Below are 18,282 nucleotides of genomic sequence, written 5' to 3'. Positions count from 1 at the left end.
TTAGTTCTTGTTGCGGAGGACTTATAAAAGAGTTTACTTCCAAAGGTCAATGAATCATTTCCATTTTCCAATAAGGTTCAGATCAAACCTAGTGTAATTGTGTAATAACTACTAACCACCGTGTGGATTGCATCTTAAAGGAATGAAATATTAATGAACATATAATACATATAATTGAATTTTAATATCAAAATTAAAGATGATACTAGAGAAACAAAAAAAAAATTATAACTGACTTTATTTAATATTTATTAATTATTACAGTAATTAATGAATATTAAATAAAATAAATTCTAGCTGATTTTGGTTAAATTTTTTTTAAGTTAATTGTGTAATTTGTATAGCCATATATATCTTATTAGCTATAGCCTATAGTGGGTAATTCTAATAACTGTAGTATAAATCTTGTGTACATATCTGGCGTTTAAGAGAATATTATAATAATTTAAAGGTGGTAACTAGTAATAATAATAGTATTCTTATTTTTGGAGATATATATAGGAAAAGTCTAGGGGCCAGCAGTTTTATTGAATGTTAGCCAGCATGTAACCAGCAGAGGAAGGTGAGCTATTGGATGAAATTTCACACCAATCTCACACCATCAAATTATCATTGATGGCTAGTTGATGGCTAACAATCACAAAAATTGCTGCCCCCTAGCATTGCTCATATATATACATAGTCTCATAATTTTTCATAATCTAGCCACAAGCATAATTTTTAACAAAAGTAATTATAATTATGTTGAACTTTTCCTCCATTTTGTTATTGTACATAAAGATGAAAAGTAAAATGGGATCTTAGAGAGATATATCATTAATTGTTCATCGAGATATATCATTAATTGTTCATCTAACTAATAACTTAGCTTGCACGAAATATGTGTCCTGAAAGCCAGGTCAAAACTCAAAAGGAATATACATATTGAAAGACCACAAGACTTGAATATACATATTATATAATATAATTAGTCAATCAATACATAGTAGCAGTAGTTAAAGAGACCGGGTCTTAGCTTGCCATTTCTAGATGGTTAGGTAAATCGGAATCGTCTCTGTACAAATACAAAAATCGACCCAGATGGCCCTAATTAAATATTGGAATTACAAATTAAAAATATAACACAAACTATATATATTAATCTTCTTACGTCTAATTAATTAATAATAACAAATTAAATGAAGTAATTGCATCAGTTTTCTTGTTGAGATGGTTGACTATGCAAATTATTTTGCTCTACATTACTATTATCACTATTGCTGTCTTCACAAGGTGATCCTTGAAAGGAGAAGCTGTATTCTGTGTAGGTGGAAGCAGCATCTAAGCTATGATCATGATGATGATGATGATGACGACCAATGGTGCTGCTACTTTGATCATAATTGTCTTTATCTTGTTCCTTAACTGAATCAGTACCACCTCTCCTGAATCTTTGAGACCTAGGGTCTCTCTGGTCGAAGATTCTCAGCAAGATGCGGATTCGGGTCGTCCATGTTGAATAATCATTATTGATGAACCACCATTGATGTCTATGATCATACAAGAATGTAACTGCAAAGATGAGGAGTGCTGAAGTGGAGGCCAATGCAGCAATGAGAAATAGGCCCCAGAAGCTGTCTAGGCCAAGACTATTAGAAGAAGACACTGATGCATCTTCTTGCTGGCAACTACTTCGCTTCTCAAACCATGCATTCTCTATTTCTTTCATTCTTGGATCTTCAGTTACTTTCAGAATTGCCCTTGATACATCACCCACCAGAGGAGAACTTTTTGGGAATACCTATATGCATTTGCAACCGTCCTTGTAATCAAATTAAATCTATATTTAAATATAACAATAGGAAATATATCCTAAAATCTGTTACTAATTAATACAAAATATATATTAAAATATAAAACATACATTAAAAATGAGATAAAAAATACATGTATATATTATTTTTTGGTCTCAATATATTTAAAATTACTTTTGTCCGACAAATTAGTCTTTTTATTATTTTTAATCAAATTTTTAATATATTTTTTAGATAAATAATTTTTTATTAAATTTTATTATGATTCAATTATTAAATTAAAATATATCATGCCAATGAATAATCGTTTAAATGGCATAATTTCTTCATACTCAGTCAAGAGGTTACGGGTTCGAGTCTCTTATCTTTAGTAAAAAAAAAATAAAATAAAATATGTCATTTTAAGATAAATTAATTTCTTTTAAAACGGAGAAAAATCAGTCTATTCAATAAGTCTAATTTTTTTAAAAATCTTAAAAATCAAAATATTGTCTATTAAATTTTTAAAGATTAATCTTGATAGATGTTTATTCAAAATAATATATGTAACTTACAAAGCCAAAGCCATCGGTTTTAAATGTGGGGTCCACCATGGTATACTTAGAGCAATAGGTTCCAAGAAGAATCCTAATGTATGGAATTTCATCAAATGCAGCAGCAATTCCACCGTTTTGACTGCCTCTGCTGAGAAGATCATCACATTGTGCTGTGGAATTATAAGTTATGAGCTGAAAATCCTTGAAACCAAGGTTGAGCAAGATCCCACGAACAAAAGAACCTGTATGGTACCCAACACGTGTTCTATACTTTATTAGATCATTTACATTGGTCACGGTTGGTCGAAGTTGCTCCACCGTTAGTAGTGATGACAAATTTGCTGTGTAACTCTGAGTCAAAATCAGCACCACAAATACCCATATTATCACAACAAACCGTGCAGTGTTGCTCACTACTTTTTCTCCTGATCACATTATTCATATAAAATTAAACTAGATTCTTAACTAATAAAGTAACTACTTAAAATAAAGATAATAATTTATATGCAAATTATAGCTGAATGCCGAGAAATTATTAGTGGATATTTATAACAAAGCTATTTTAGTATATGTGATATAAATTGATTATAATTAAAAAAGTTAATTCTTTAGTTTAGTCTTAGAACAATAATAAAGAATTTCTCCTAAGATATACATGTTAAGTAATTGAGTCAAATTAGTCGATCTATAACCTCATTTAATTAGCATGTTTAATATTTAATCTGTAATAAGAAGTGGATAATAGAGAGTAGTGGAGGATGCATGCATACGATGAGCAAAGACCATGGTGGAGAAAGAAAACCACAAACTGGTGCCGATCTGGTGAGAAGGAGGGCCACGAAAATCTTTGTTGATGCGGTGCTCAAGAACCCACACTACGAATCCAAAGAACACGAAGGAACAACCAGTGGTCATCCATAGATCCCAGGTGAGAGGCTTTAGGAACACCCATGCACCCTTCTTGCTCTTATCTTTCACTGGCACCACCATTGATACTCCTGACTCTGTATACGGCAACGTGAAGTCAACGTACTTTGACCTGTTTGCTATGATCGTTGTGTCTGCCACCACAGCATCAAACACCTGTTTGCTTTAATTATTAATTTCATATAAAGATACTGCATACGAGTTTTCATTTATAATTTATTAAATGAAAAAGAATATATAATTAGTCACTCACTCCAAATTAAAGAAGTACTTAATTAGTATTACCCCAAAATAGACCTGCATGATTAAATCATCATAGGTGCCGGCGCTCTCCCCATTGGGTTTTGCAAAAGGAATGAATTGGTATGGCAAAGCATAAGGCAAAGCTTGCACCACCGCTTCAAACACATCAATGCTAAAACCAGTTACCTTGGTTGTGTTAGTTTCACCATCATTTTCCACCTTCACAAATTGAGGCCTTGATGACACCGGGACTCCAATCCTCAGTTTCTTCCCATTGGTTGGTATCTCCCACCCCTTTGGAACTGAATAACTATCCCCTGGCCATATCATTGCTCCTAGAACATTATCATGATTATTATTCAAATCAGTTGTACTACTTTTTATTAGGCTGCTAAGATTTCTTGTTAATCTCTTCTGTGGTGTCCAAAATCCTATCACCTTTTCTCCATTACCATTTACGTTAATTATCTGAAAAGTTGCAGCTTCTAATTCTCCATTGACAAGGCCGAATTGGCCGGCCAGGCCGCTGAATCTGGTGTCCGATAAAGCATCCCGCAATTCTTCACCCCTCTGAGACACTCCTATATTGTCAATCTCACTGAAATTTCTGGAAGCATTATTTGTGGTGTTTCGAAATCCGGGTTTTGAATTATTATTATTATTAGCCCTCTCAACCGCGCTTGCGAGCGCGGTTGAGGCATCATAAGCCCATAATCCAAACACATTGATGCTTGCATCAACCATGGCTGGATTGTCCTGCAAGAAACGCCTCTTCCAACGTGCTTGGAAATCAACAACCCTTTTGGTTTTGGGAACATATGTTTTCACTCCTAACACACCTTGCATCGCTTGAATATCCGAGGCGTCAAGAGAGGCCAAAGTATTAGCCATACCATTGGTTACAATCCAAACATAGCCTTGTTTCATCATTCCAATCCGATCCGCAATGGCAAAGAGAGTGGACCCAGGATTCCCCACCATATGAACAACAAAAACCCTAGTTTCCATGGTCATAAGCTTGTAAAGCTCTTCTTCAATGTGATCGGCGGTGGCGGAGGGAGGAATAACAGCGAGGTATGGGACCCTGATATTTGCTTGTTGAAGGGAATTGGTTAAGAAGGGAATAATGGCGCGGCCATAGTCGTTGTCGATGTAGATAGGAACTGCTTGTCTCCAGCCGAAGGATTGGATGATGTCGCTTATGGCGTGTACTTGAGTAGAATCATTTTGTGCAATTCTAAAGAAGTAGGAACTGCCAAGCGAAGTTAAAGAAGGGCTTGTTGCGGTGAAGGATATGATTGGAACGTGAGCTTTGTCTCCAAGATTCAAAACAAAGCTTGCTTGCATTGATGTTACTGGTCCCATTATTGCTTCCACTTTCTCCTTTTTCATCAACTCTACAGCTGTATGTGCATAAGAAAAAAAAGGATGCATACCACATAACACTCCAAAGAATAACTTTACTCACATATCTTCATCGTATTTATATCAAAATATAACTAAAATATTACTAAGTATTATACTAATCAGTTTAATTTAATATATTTAAATCAATAAAATTAATTATATTAAGTATATACTAAAATTAGTTACTAATATGAAATATATATTGAAATATAAAATATATATGTAATTTATCTTATGCGATATGTTAACCGTTAATTAGTTGATATTTTAATTTTAATTATTAACTATATTAATAATTTAACTAGACTTAATATTTGAACTATAATAGAATTAGTTGTAATTAATTTATTATAATTTATCATTATATATTTTTAAAAGCATTAATAAACAAATCTTTCTCTTCCAAAATTTTTTTCCTCAAACAAAACAAAAAGTGTAATCATGATAGATATTCAATTAATTACAGTAGTAAAGAAAATTGAATCCAAAATCAGGATTTAAATATAAATCTCAGTAATAAATAAGATATGAAAGAAAGTAACTAATTCTTCCATGATTTAACAATAAAATAAATTATCGGCGAAATTAGAAAGAATGAAAAATTAATAGAAATTTTCATTTTAATATTAAAAAAAGTAACAAACATGGAAACATTAAGAGGTTTAGAGTGTAAATGCATGTTGAAGTGAACAATGATCAAAAATAAGAAATTCAATCCACCCAGAATCATAACCGTTATGTTGAGAGAGAGACTGGTCTTTTTTTGGTTTGAAGTTTGAATGAAGAAGATTTGGACGAGAGGTTGTTAAAATATTAACAAATCAAAAATTAAACCATCTCATAGATGATAAATTATATGTTATTTTAAAGAGGATCTGATAGTATTTATTTTAAATAATACATGTATTTGTATATAAATATATAAGTATTGATTTTGATGATTAATTTTAATATTTAAAAAATATTTTTTATTTAAATTATAAGATAGATTTTAAATGTAAAAATATCTTTACAATTAATTTTAATTTATTCTTCCACAATTTTATAATAATATATATGCTGATGTAGTTTACAAGTACGTACGTACTATTAGTTAATTAATTTTATAAAGTCAAATGCTAGTGTATATATAGTATATTAATTAGTAACTTGCACTGCTTCTAAGCTCGTCTTTTTCAAGCAAAAGCACTTGCTTAGTGGAGGGTTTAATTGGGACAAAACTGGAGGTTTTAATAAGCCAGATGATCTTGTAAAGTTTTAAGAGAATATTTTCCCTCAGAAAGAATATTCTTTGGTTATTTATTTAAAGGTGGATTCTATGATATAGAAGGAGAGAATCTTCTAGGTCTATATATATTTGTTGTCAATAGAAAAAAATACCAAGTGTTCAGAGAGAGAAAATTTAAAAACAATATCTATCATTATTTTGTTAAGTTGTAAAATGTTTTCAATTTTTTTTAATGTACGTGAAAAAATTTAATAGTTAAATATAATAAATATTTATTTAATTAGTGATTATAAAAATAATATTGGACCTTTATTTGAATTTTTTTGTTTTTGTAAAATTTTATTTATTTTGGATCAAATCATATTTATAAATAAAAATTAAAAATACAGAACTAAATTTTATAAATTACAAGATTTATAGAAAAAAGTCTTTTTTATATGTATGAGAAAAAAAAGTCTCCTTCTAAAATGTTCACAAGAAATACATAAAAAAATTCTATAGTAATTAGATACATTTTTTGGAATAATAATGAACAAAATTTAGTTTAAAATACTAATTAAATTAAATAATTATTTAAAATAACTATCAAAATTTATTAGAAATATAAAAAGAGTAATAATTTGGTTAAAAAATTTGAGAACGTAATATATATTTAGAAAAACAATATGATTACGGTTTAAAAGGTTAAAAAAATTTCATAAATAATAGTTCTAGTAAATAATATAAAATTTGTGATATACGTAAATACAATTTTTAATTAATATATATGATTTGAATATTAATTTAAATTTAAATTTATCTATTTTAAATATTAAACAGTATTTTATATTGTATTTTAATTTTTAAGTTGATAAATGAATAATTAATTATTTTTAATTTATTATGTGTTAATTTTTAATTGTGAGATGAATTTGATTATTTCACGTATTAAGTATTGAATTTTTTGTTGTGACTATATCAAGTATTGAATTGATTATATTTACGTATATTGCAAATTTTATATTGTTTACTATAATTATTATTTTTGCAAATTTTATATTGTTTACTATAATTATTATTTATGAAAATGTTTTAATCTTTTAGACCGTAATCATTACCCAAAATAAATAGAATTCACAAAAAAAAGTCCAATATCATTTTTATAGTCACTAATTAAATAAATATTTATTATATTTAGTTACTAAATTTTTTCACATGTTTTAAGGAGTAGCAAAAAAAACAAACAAAAAAAAAAGGGAAAAAGACAAATAGGTCCCTGACTTTTCAAAATTTTGACAAATACATCCCTGATAAAATTTAAATACAAAAAAGTCCCTGACTTTAACAAACGGAGGACAATTTAGTCCTTCCGTCTATTTGCCTCTCATACACCTAACGGAACTGGCTGAGTGGCTGAAACGGTGTCCAGGTGTCCGTTACAGTGCCACGTTGGAAGGGGAAAAAAGTTCGAAGGACAAATAAGCCCTTGACGTCATTTTACAAATAAAGTTCGAAGGACAAATAGGTCCTTGAGAATTTTTTTTTTCAAAATTAATAAACTCATTTCCTAAATTCTCTCATCTACCTCTCTCCATTTTTATATTTCTCTCTACTATTTTTACTCCATATATAATTATATTTTGTACTAGTAATTTGACAAATCAAAATATGTCATTCGATATTTTTTTACAATTAAAATATTTTAAATGTAAAATTATACACATTAAATTATTTTAAATTTTAGATAACGAATGTTAAAATTAATTACTAATAAAAAATCATACTTTTTCATATAAAAATAATAACTAAAAATCTTATTATTTAATTTTTTATCTGCAGATATCTTGGTCTTCTTAGTCAAAAATTTTTGTCAACTTACGACTTTTTTGTAAAAGTAGTTTGATTTTATAAATATTTTGTGTCATGCATAATTTATACTGTTAGAACAAAGTGAACTATAATTTAAAAAAATATATATTCTCGTAATGTTATTATGCATAAAAATACTAGTTCTAATATAATACACAAATGCACTAATGCTAACTTAATACATGAATGATGCACAAATGAACTAATGCTAACTTGATGCATAAATGAACTTATGCTAACTAATGCCACTGGTATGATGAAAACTGAACTAATGCAATTTAACAAATTCTAATATAATACACAAATGCACTAAAACTAAACTAATGCAATTTAAGAAAAAGAATAGAAACATAACAAGCCCAATTTCTACAATTTTAATACAAATAATTTAAATTATAGAATAAAACAAGTTAACTAGATTTCAAAATACAAGCATAATTTTATCAGAAATTATTTTTAATATGGAAAGAAAATTGGTGTTTTGGTTGAATATTGACATTTGAAGTGTATTACAGTATTGTGGAAATTATTCAACACGCCCCCACGTATTGGCTAAGATGCTGCCACGTGTTCAACACGCCCCTCACGTGTTGGCCAGAATGATGCCACGTGTTAACCACGCCCCCCATGTGTTTACTTCCCACAAAAAAAATCCACCCATCTATAATTACACTACATTCTCCCATTTTCAACAAAAACACCAATATTTTTTCCATACAAAAAAAAAATAGCCTAATTTTATAAACTAAATTCTCATAATAGAAGCATAATAGAAGTATAATGAAAAAAAAATTCTCAATGACCTATTTGTCCTTCGAACTTTATTTGTAAAATGACGTCAAGGACTTATTTGTCCTTCGAACTTTTTTCTCCTTCCAACGTGGCACCGTAACGGACACATGTACACCGTTTCAGCCACGTCAGCCAGTTCCGTTAGGTGTATGAGAGGCAAATAGACGGAAGGACTAAATTGTCCTCCATTTGTTAAAGTCAGGGACTTTTTTGTATTTAAATTTTGTCAGGGATGTATTTGTCAAAAGTTTGAAAAGTCAGGGACCTATCTGTCTTTTTCCCAAAAAAAAATTCCGCAACTTATTAAAATAATAGCAGATATTGTCTTTTAAGTTTTCTCTCTTTAGACACTTGGTAGTTTTTTTTATTGACAACAAATATATATAGGTGTAGAAAATCTTTTCCTTTTTACATCATAGAATTCATCTTATTTAAATTGTAATATATGAAGTATTGTTATAATACAAGTCAACTAAACTATTACATATCAATGTTAAGTATATACTAAACTATGCTGTGATTATAAAATATATATTAAAAATAAATTATATATATAATACATATATATATATATATAATTTTAGCGATTAATTTTGGTAACCGTATAATATTATTTATTATATATATTCTTAAAAGGCTGCTTGATTTGGAAATTTTGAAGTAAACACAGTCGGGACAGTGATATATAACGACTGGAGACTATATACACAATTCATATATTTTCTTCCTTATCTTTGATTCGAGCTAGCTAATATCCCTTTAACTTCCTTCTGTCTTAGTCACGGCTCATATACATGCATATGCATTGCCGTGACTCAAATATATGATAGGTTCCATCACCAATTAAAATGACTTGGTCTAATATATAACTTATGATGAATACTACTACAATTAGTTAAGTAGTAATCCAAGAGCTGAAGAGGTCTTAGCTTCTCCGTACATTAATATTTCTCTCTCTTGTTTGTTTTCTTTCTCGTGCTATGAATATCTCTAGTTTATATATACACGCATTTGATTAGGCTTTTAAATTACTCATTTACTCGCTAATAGTGTCATCCCTCCTTGATATTATATATATATATATATATATATATATATATATATATATATATATATATATATATATATATATATATATATATAGATTCAATTCTAACAAATACGGGCAGAGACTAAGAATGAGATATATATTATTAACTAGTCCTGTTATAAAATGGCCTTTAGTAATATTCCAAAAGGGAAAAAAATAAATTAATTAAAATTAAATGAAAAAAAGAACTCAAAATTATATATATTCTTCTACTCTATCAAACTTATTGTCAAAGAAGCCCATTACCCTTGCATTCCCTTTTTTTTTCCCTTTAAGTATCTATAAAGTAATTGAAAACCCATGAAAGTTTGAACGTTTCTTAATACTCAATGCAAATTCCTAACGGTGTATGAGAGGAGTATATATAATAAGAGAGGTTCATCTCACATAAATGATAAAATACATCTTCACAATGCAATTAGCAAGCTAATCAGAGTATATAATATTAAAAAGAAAAAATTGAAGTAATTGAAAATTTGTACGTAGATACATGTAAGCTAATAAGCAAGATATACATATGCAGCTAATTGAAAAAATATGTACCTGCAGAAGCAGCGGTAACCACATCAGTTTGAGAGTCTCTGACATGGAGGAGCATCCTGGTGTTGTAATGAGGATGAGCATCATAGAAATCCGAAAGGGACATGTTGATGCAACTCAATCCAATCTTCCCCACTGTTTCACTAAGATCAAGCACTACTCCAACATTAATCACTGTCTTCTCTGCTGATGATGGACAAGGCCACAACAACATAAAACCCATAATAACAATCACAATAATAATATGCTTCATCCCTTTCATCATTTAAACTACATATGGTTTTGAAAAATGAGATCCAGAAAGAAGGGGGGTTGCTTCATATATATCGATGGTAGATATATTATATACATACTGCCATATATAGTGCTAAGTTTTACTTTCCAAAATCACGACCTAGATATAATGTGTTGACTTTTTTTTTTCTCTGAGCTTTATATTGTTTGACTTTGAATTATATAACCTTAAATGAATTACATGCATGACCATGCCACAACATGATTTTTCATTTTATTTTATTTTTATTCACCTTCATACTCTACCAAATCAAGAAAAACATGTCATTACAACAAAAATGTTGAGCATCGTCATATTTTTTGCCAAAAAAAACGAACAAAATCCAATGGTAATTAAGTTACCGTCGAAAGAAATTAGATAGTATAAACTTTGCCAATAAATGTTTACTATCATAATTTTTTCGTTCGACGATAATTATCATTAGATTCTGCGACGGAATACCTGCTCAAAAAATTCTTTGGTAATCGACGGATTATTTTGACAGTAATGCTGGCGCCACAATATGTTATTTCCCGCACTATTATTGTCGGATTATTTCTTCGGCAAATCTAACAATAATGTCAATTTTAAAAAAAAAATTATGAAATAAATGGTCAATTTTATTTTTTATTTAAATTTATTTTTTACATAATTAATGGTCAATTTATAAATAATAGAAACTTATTTTTAAAATAAATAATAAAATATTCAAATAAATTACAAACCAAGTAAATCAAATAAATATAATGAAATAATAAAACGAAACACTAATCACTAAAGATCCAATTAGTCTTCGTCATCGTCGTCGTTCTCGTAGGCGATGTTGTCTATGTGCCACCAGCAGGGATGATGCCAGCGAGGTGCATATGAGCCTGGTATACCTCCATCTGAGCCTCCATCCGCTGAAGCCGCTCCAGCTGCTCGCTCGACTCCAACCTGAGGTAATTTGTGTTTGTCACGCGTGTGAAGATCTCCTAATACCTCTCCCGATAATCGTTTAGCTTCTGAGCCTACTAGTGAAGACTGCGGCTGAGCTTCTACATCTGCAGCCTCAAATCGATGCCTTCCTCGGACTCGATGGCTCTACTGGTGGTAGAGACAGACGATGGTCTCAACATGGAGGTGTGGAGGCTACTAGTGAAGAACAACCCCAGCCCGTATACGTGGTTCTTGTACAGCGTTGAGGCAGTCTCAAGCCAAACTGCTTCGAGATCGACGACTGAAGCAGTAGATCCATCGGCAACGTCCTCTCCACTTTGCTGAGATTACTAAGTCACGGCCTCTAGTCTCTACGTATAGGACTCCTGTGTAATACACGTTATTGTGATTAATACGACAGTTATACAGTTAATCTCTAATTTTATATTACAAGTAGATGTATGTTTACTTACATAATGATCCTGAGACGGCTAATCAACAAATCTCGCTTTATTCTCCTTCAACGTGTGCGTGTACTTGAACGTCTCTGCCAATGTAGCCTCACGATCTAACGACTTCGACTACACATGTTGTGTTGAAACAATATGATTATGATTCTTAGTAATGATATATAAAAGAATATAACTAAGTTAATAACAAAATTAAAGATACTATATACCAGCCTGGTTAAGATCTTGATGAAAGTCGTTGAGTCACCGGTATACTTGGACGACCTTGTTGATACCTTGTTAGCTCTGTTGGTGAGATGTCGATACCTGAAACCCCCATCGGTGTCCTAGTGAACTAATAGATCATTCTTTATTTTCAGTCGGAGCCAGGTCGTTAGGTGGTCCCACTCCTAACGAACATCCTGCAACATCTACTGCAGTTGCCAACCCATTCGATAGTCGTAAATCTTCTTAATGAGGGCATCGTGAGAGGGGTTCCATATAAAGTGCAGCTACACAAAAAATTTTAAAATTAGTTAATCAAAATAGAAGATATAAACTTGCTAAAAAGGTTTGAAACTAAAAAAAAAATTAATCAAAAAGGATCTTCTTGTAGTTGGGCCAGGGATGGTCATACATTAACTTGATGATGTTGGTCATCTCCTAAGTATATGCATTATTGTTCGGTGCGAACCTATCAACAATCCACAAACAACTAATATGGCAATATAAATTAAAACTTCAAAAGCAAATAATCATAATATATAGAGATTTTTATAGAAATTTTGACAGAGTTTCATCTATAATTAACTAGGATGCACTACAAACTCTTTCCATCAACAATTAAATTAAACAACACCAAATATCAACAATCAATGAACAACTGATATTTTCAGCAATTCAATAATCAGGAAACATGAAACATTTTCAGCCACTAAAATCTATAGTCCTAAATCTACTAAACTAGAATCAACAATCAGACACTTTCGGTAATTCAGTAATAAAAAAACATGACACACATTCATCCATTCAAACCTACAATCCTAAATCTACTAAACTAGAATCAATAATCAGACACTTTCAGCAAATTGATAATCAGAAAATATAAAGGACTTAAGGTGATACTTACCCCATGCCACCATCAGGCTAAATCGTCAATCTATGATGGGAGATGGTAGACGGGCATCAGCTGTCTCGCTTCCATAAGAGGACTTCGGGGTTACGTGTAACACCCCAATTACCCTAAAATGTACCTCTAGCCATAAAACAAAGGTTAATAAGAGGTTACGACATATATATATATATATAATGAAGGGAATAATATATTCTAGAAGGATTAAGCTCAAATTACAGAATTACAAAAGCGTGAGACGTTCACACGAAGCTAACGCATAAGGTACAAGGTATATGTATAAGGGAATAAAACATATATAAGTATAAGAATATAATAAGCATAGAGAACTATCCGCAGCTTGCGGAGTTTAAGCCGACTAGTTACAAATAGAAATATACAGAGTTTTAGAAGTAAAACAACTTATACAACCTATCTCTCAAGTAAGCCTCTAAGGCCGTAAAGATAAAATGCAAAAAGATATGAGAGTATCTATAAGAAAGTAAAATAAATTAAACCAAGGAGGAACCATACTCCACTCTGTCACCATATCCGCAATCTCACCGAAGTAGATTATGACATGCATCTTGAAAACAACAACAAAGTATGGAATGAGAACTGGAGGTTCTCAGTTTGGTAATAGTGCCCAATGATGTAAGATGTAAGGCTCTGGGACGCCGAAGGCAATCATAGAGCTCCACATCACATATTGATATTCAAGCTTAGAACAAAATAAATAAAAGAACTTAAACTATAAACCAGGGTTATCTAAACTTAGGGGGATTCTAATTAATACTAATCACACCGCTGTATCCCATAGCCTTCGCCAACCTCACCTCCGTGCAATCCCATCGCCACCGCCTACCTAACCTCCTTAGCACCAGTAAAATAGATAAATGCAAGCAAGGAAAGCACAGGTAATATTCATATATAGCAGGTAGTTCAAGAAGCAAGTAGGCATGTTATACATTTAGGAAAACTCAAGTAAACAAAGCAAGCAAGCATATAGAAGATGCACATGATGAATGCCTATCCTAGTAGCTCGTGATATCACTTGTCGGTCTATAAATGTCAACTCGACACATCCTTTTGGATGTCGCTTTTCTGCTGCACCCACGAATATAGTGTTGGGCACACTCTATTAACCCATGGATATTGTGCCGGGTGATGAGCGAATAATTTATACGCTTTTTGGCATTGTTTTTAGGTAGTTTTTAGTAGGATCTAGCTACTTTTAGGGATGTTTTTATTGGTTTTTATGCAAAATTCACATTTCTGGAATTTACTATGAGTTTGTGTATTTTTCTGTGATTTCAGATATTTTTTGGCTGAAATTGAGGGACCTGAGCAAAAATCTGATTCAGGCTGAAAAAGGACTGCTGATGCTGTTGGATTCTGACCTCCCTACACTCGAGATGGATTTTCTGGAGCTACAGAACTTCAAATGGCGCGCTCTTAACTGCGTTGGAAAGTAGACATCTAGAGCTTTCCAGCAATATATAATAGTTCATACTTTATTTGAGTTTAGATAATGCAAACTGGAGTTCAACGCCAGTCCCATGCTGCATTCTGGAGTAAAACGCTAGAAACACGTCACAAACCAGAGTTAAACGCCAAACAGACGTTACAACTAGGCGTTTAACCCCAAGAGAAGCCTATGCACGTGTAAAGCTCAAGCTAAGCCTAAGCACACACCAAAGTGGGCCCCAGAAGTAGATTTCTACAGTTAGACTTATTTTTGTAAACCCTAGTAGCTAATTTAGTATAAATAGAACTTTTTACTATTGTATTGTCGTCTTGGTCATCCTGGTTCCCTCTCTTGGGCCGGAACCAATGAACACCTTTATCACTTATGTATTTTCAATGGTAGAGTTTCTACACACCATAGATTAAGGTGTGGAGCTCTGCTGTACCTCGAGTATTAATGCAATTACTACTATTTTCTATTCAAATCACGCTTATTCTCATTCTAAGATATTCGCTGCACTTCAACATGATGAATGTGATGATCCGTGACACTCATCATCATTCTCACCTATGAACGCCTGCCTGACAACCACTTCCGTTCTACCTTAGATTGAGCGTGTATCTATTGGATTCCTTAATCAGAGTCTTCGTGGTATAAGCTAGAATCCATTGGCAGCATTCTTGAGAATCCGGAAAGTCTAAACCTTGTCTGTGGTATTCCGAGTAGGATTCAGGGATTGAATGACTGTGACGAGCTTTGAACTCGCGAGTGTTGGGCGTAGTGACAGACGCAAAAGGATCAATGGATCCTATTCAGACATGATCGAGAACCGACAGATGATTAGCCGTGCTGTGACAGAGCATTTGGACCATTTTCACTAAGAGGATGGGAAGTAGCCATTGACAACTGTGATGCCCTACATACAGCTTGCCATGGAAAGGAGTAAGAATGATTGGATGAAAGTAGCAGGAAAGCAGAGATTCAGAAGGAACACAGTATCTTCATGCGCTTATCTGAAATTCCCACCAATGAATTACATAAGTATCTCTATCTTTATTTTATGTTTTATTTATCTTTGTATTTTCGAAAACCATTATAACCAATTGAATCTGCCTAATTGAGATTTACAAGATGACCATAGCTTGCTTTATACCAACAATCTCCGTGGGATCGACCCTTACTCACGTAAGGTATTATTTGGACGACCCAGTGCACTTGCTGGTTAGTTGTGCGAAGTTGTGACAAAGTGTGATTCACGTTTGAGAGCACCAAGTTTTTGGCGCCGTTGCCAGGGATTGTTCGAGTTTGGACAACTGACGGTTCATCTTGTTGCTCAGATTATGTAATTCTGTTTTCCAAAAAATTTTCAAAAATTGTTCAAAAATTTTTTTTTCTTTGTTTTTGTTTTTCAAAAAAAAAATTGAAAAAAATACAAAAAATTTAATAAAATCATAAAAACCAAAAATATTTTGTGTTTCTTGTTTGAGTATAATGTCAATTTTTAAGTTTGGTGTCAATTGCATGTCTTTAAAAATTTGTGCATTTTTCGAAAACTCATGCATGGTGTTCTTCATGATCTTCAAGTTGTTCTTGGTAAGTCTTCTTGTTTGATCTTGATATTTTCTTGTTTTGTGTTTTTTGTTATTTCTCATATGTATTTTTGAATTCTTAGTGTCTAAAATATAAAAAATTTCTAAGTTTGGTGTCTTGCATGTTTTTCTTTTCTTAAAAATTTTTCAAAAATAAGTCTTGATATTCATCTTGATCTTCAAAGTGTTCTTGGTGTTCATCTTGACATTCATAGTGTTCTTGCATGCATTAAGTGTTTTGATCCAAGATTTTCATGTTTTGGGTCATATTTGTGTTTTTCTCTCTCCTCATTAAAAATTCAAAAATAAAAAAATTATCTTTTCCTTATTTTGCTCATAATTTTCGAAAATTTGAGTTGACTTAGTCAAAAAATTTTTAAAACTTAGATATTTCTTATAAGTCAAGTCAAATTTTCAATTTTAAAAATCCTATCTTTTCAAAATCTTTTTAAAAAATCAAATCTTTTTCATTTTTTTATTATTTTCGAAAATTTTTAAAATTTATTTTCAAAATCTTTTTCTTATCTTTATTTCAAAATTTCGAAAACTTTACTAACAATTAATGTGATTGATTCAAAAATTTTGAAGTTTGTTACTTTCTTGTTAAGAAAGGTTCAATATTTAAATTCTAGAATCATATCTTTTAGTTTCTTGTTAGTCAAGTAATCAATTTTAATTTTAAAAATCAAATCCTTTATAAAATATCTTTTTCAATCACATCTTTTCAAAATATCTTTTTCAAATCATATCTTTTTCAAAATTAATTTTCAAATCTTTTTCAACTAACTAGCTGACTTTTTGTTTGTTTCTTATCTTTTTCAAAACCACCTAACTACTTTCCTCTTTCTAATTTTCGAAAATTACCTCCAACTTTTTCAAAATTCTTTTTTTAACTAATTGTTTCAAATTTTAATTTTTATTTTATTCCTTTTCTTAATTTTCGGATTTTAACTTTAATATTTTTCTTTTATTTTAGTTAATTTTCAAAAACTCTTCTCCCTCATCTCTTTCTATTTATTTATTCATTTACTAACACTTCTCTTCATCTTAAAATTCGAACCCCCTCTTCCTCTCTGAGTTCGAATTTTCCTCTTTTTCTTCTTCTATTCTTTTCTTCTTCTACTAACATAAAGGAATCTCTCTACTGTGGTAAAGAGGATCCCTATTATTATTTTCTGTTCCCTTCTTTTTTATATGAGCAGGAGCAAGGACAAGGACATTCTTGTTGAAATAGATCCTGAACCTGAAAGGACCCTAAGGAGGAAGCTAAGGGAAGCCAAAGCACAACCCTTTGGAAAGGACTTGACAGAAATTTTCGAAAAAGAAGAGGAGATGGCAGCCGAAAATAATAACAACAACAATAACGCAAGGAGGATGCTTGGTGATTATACTACACCTACTTCCAACTTTTAAGGAAGAAGCATCTCAATCCCTGCCATTGGAGCAAACAATTTTGAGCTGAAGCCTCAACTAGTTGCTCTGATGCAACAGAACTGCAAGTTTCATGGACTTCCATCAGAAGATCCCTACCAGTTTTTAACTGAGTTCTTGCATATCTGTGAGACTGTTAAGACTAATGGAGTAGATCCTGAAGTCTACAGGCTCATGCTTTTCCCTTTTGCTGTAAGAGACAGAGCTAGAACATGGTTGGACTCACAACCTAAAGATAGTCTGGACTCTTGGGATAAGCTGGTCACGGCCTTCTTGGCCAAGTTCTTTCCTCCTCAAAAGCTGAGCAAGCTTAGAGTGGATGTTCAAACCTTCAAGCAAAAAGATGGTGAATCCCTCTATGAAGCTTGGGAAAGATACAAGCAGATGACCAAAAAGTGTCCTTCTGACATGCTTTCAGAGTGGACCATTCTGGATATATTCTATTATGGTCTATCTGAGTTCTCTAAGATGTCACTGGACCATTTTGCAGGTGGATCCATTCACCTAAAGAAAACGCCTGCAGAAGCTCAAGAACTTATTGAAATGGTTGCAATAACCAATTCATGTACACTTCTGAGAGGAATCCTGTGAGTAATGGGATGCCTCAGAGGAAGGGAGTTCTTGAAATTGATGTTCTA

The 18,282-nt window shown here is 31.6% G+C and overlaps 1 protein-coding gene and 1 non-coding gene across 2 annotated transcripts; both read right to left on the bottom strand.

Moving 5' to 3' along the window:
- Positions 1 to 930: 930 nt before the first annotated feature.
- On the bottom strand, positions 931 to 10,757 carry LOC112716031 (glutamate receptor 2.1-like). The gene is made up of 5 exons (XM_072205155.1): positions 10,408 to 10,757; positions 3,542 to 4,902; positions 3,100 to 3,412; positions 2,348 to 2,754; positions 931 to 1,780 (listed from the first exon to the last, which is right to left on the bottom strand). Exons 1-5 carry the CDS (start codon positions 10,667 to 10,669, stop codon positions 1,193 to 1,195), a joined length of 2,931 nt encoding a protein of 976 aa, XP_072061256.1. The 5' UTR covers positions 10,670 to 10,757; the 3' UTR covers positions 931 to 1,192.
- A 7,193-nt stretch (positions 10,758 to 17,950) lies between these two features.
- On the bottom strand, positions 17,951 to 18,058 carry LOC112719433 (small nucleolar RNA R71). The gene has a single exon (XR_003161735.1). It is a non-coding gene; the product is annotated as a small nucleolar RNA R71 (small nucleolar RNA).
- Between the last annotated feature and the right edge of the window lie 224 nt (positions 18,059 to 18,282).

This window comes from Arachis hypogaea, chromosome 10, assembly GCF_003086295.3.
Source record: "Arachis hypogaea cultivar Tifrunner chromosome 10, arahy.Tifrunner.gnm2.J5K5, whole genome shotgun sequence".
Taxonomy (NCBI): domain Eukaryota; kingdom Viridiplantae; phylum Streptophyta; class Magnoliopsida; order Fabales; family Fabaceae; genus Arachis; species Arachis hypogaea.
The sequence above is the reverse complement of the archived record's forward strand: the minus strand, read 5'-3'. Positions and strand labels throughout refer to the sequence as shown.

Coding starts and splice junctions, on each gene's coding strand:
- LOC112716031 (XM_072205155.1), bottom strand. CDS start 10,669: ATGATGAAAGGGATGAAGCATATTATTATTGTGATTGTTATTATGGGT. Junction 4,903..10,407: donor GGTTACCGCTGCTTCTGCAG/GTACATATTTTT, acceptor ATGCACATACAG/CTGTAGAGTTGATGAAAAAG. Junction 3,413..3,541: donor TCATGCAGGTCTATTTTGGG/GTAATACTAATT, acceptor TAAAGCAAACAG/GTGTTTGATGCTGTGGTGGC.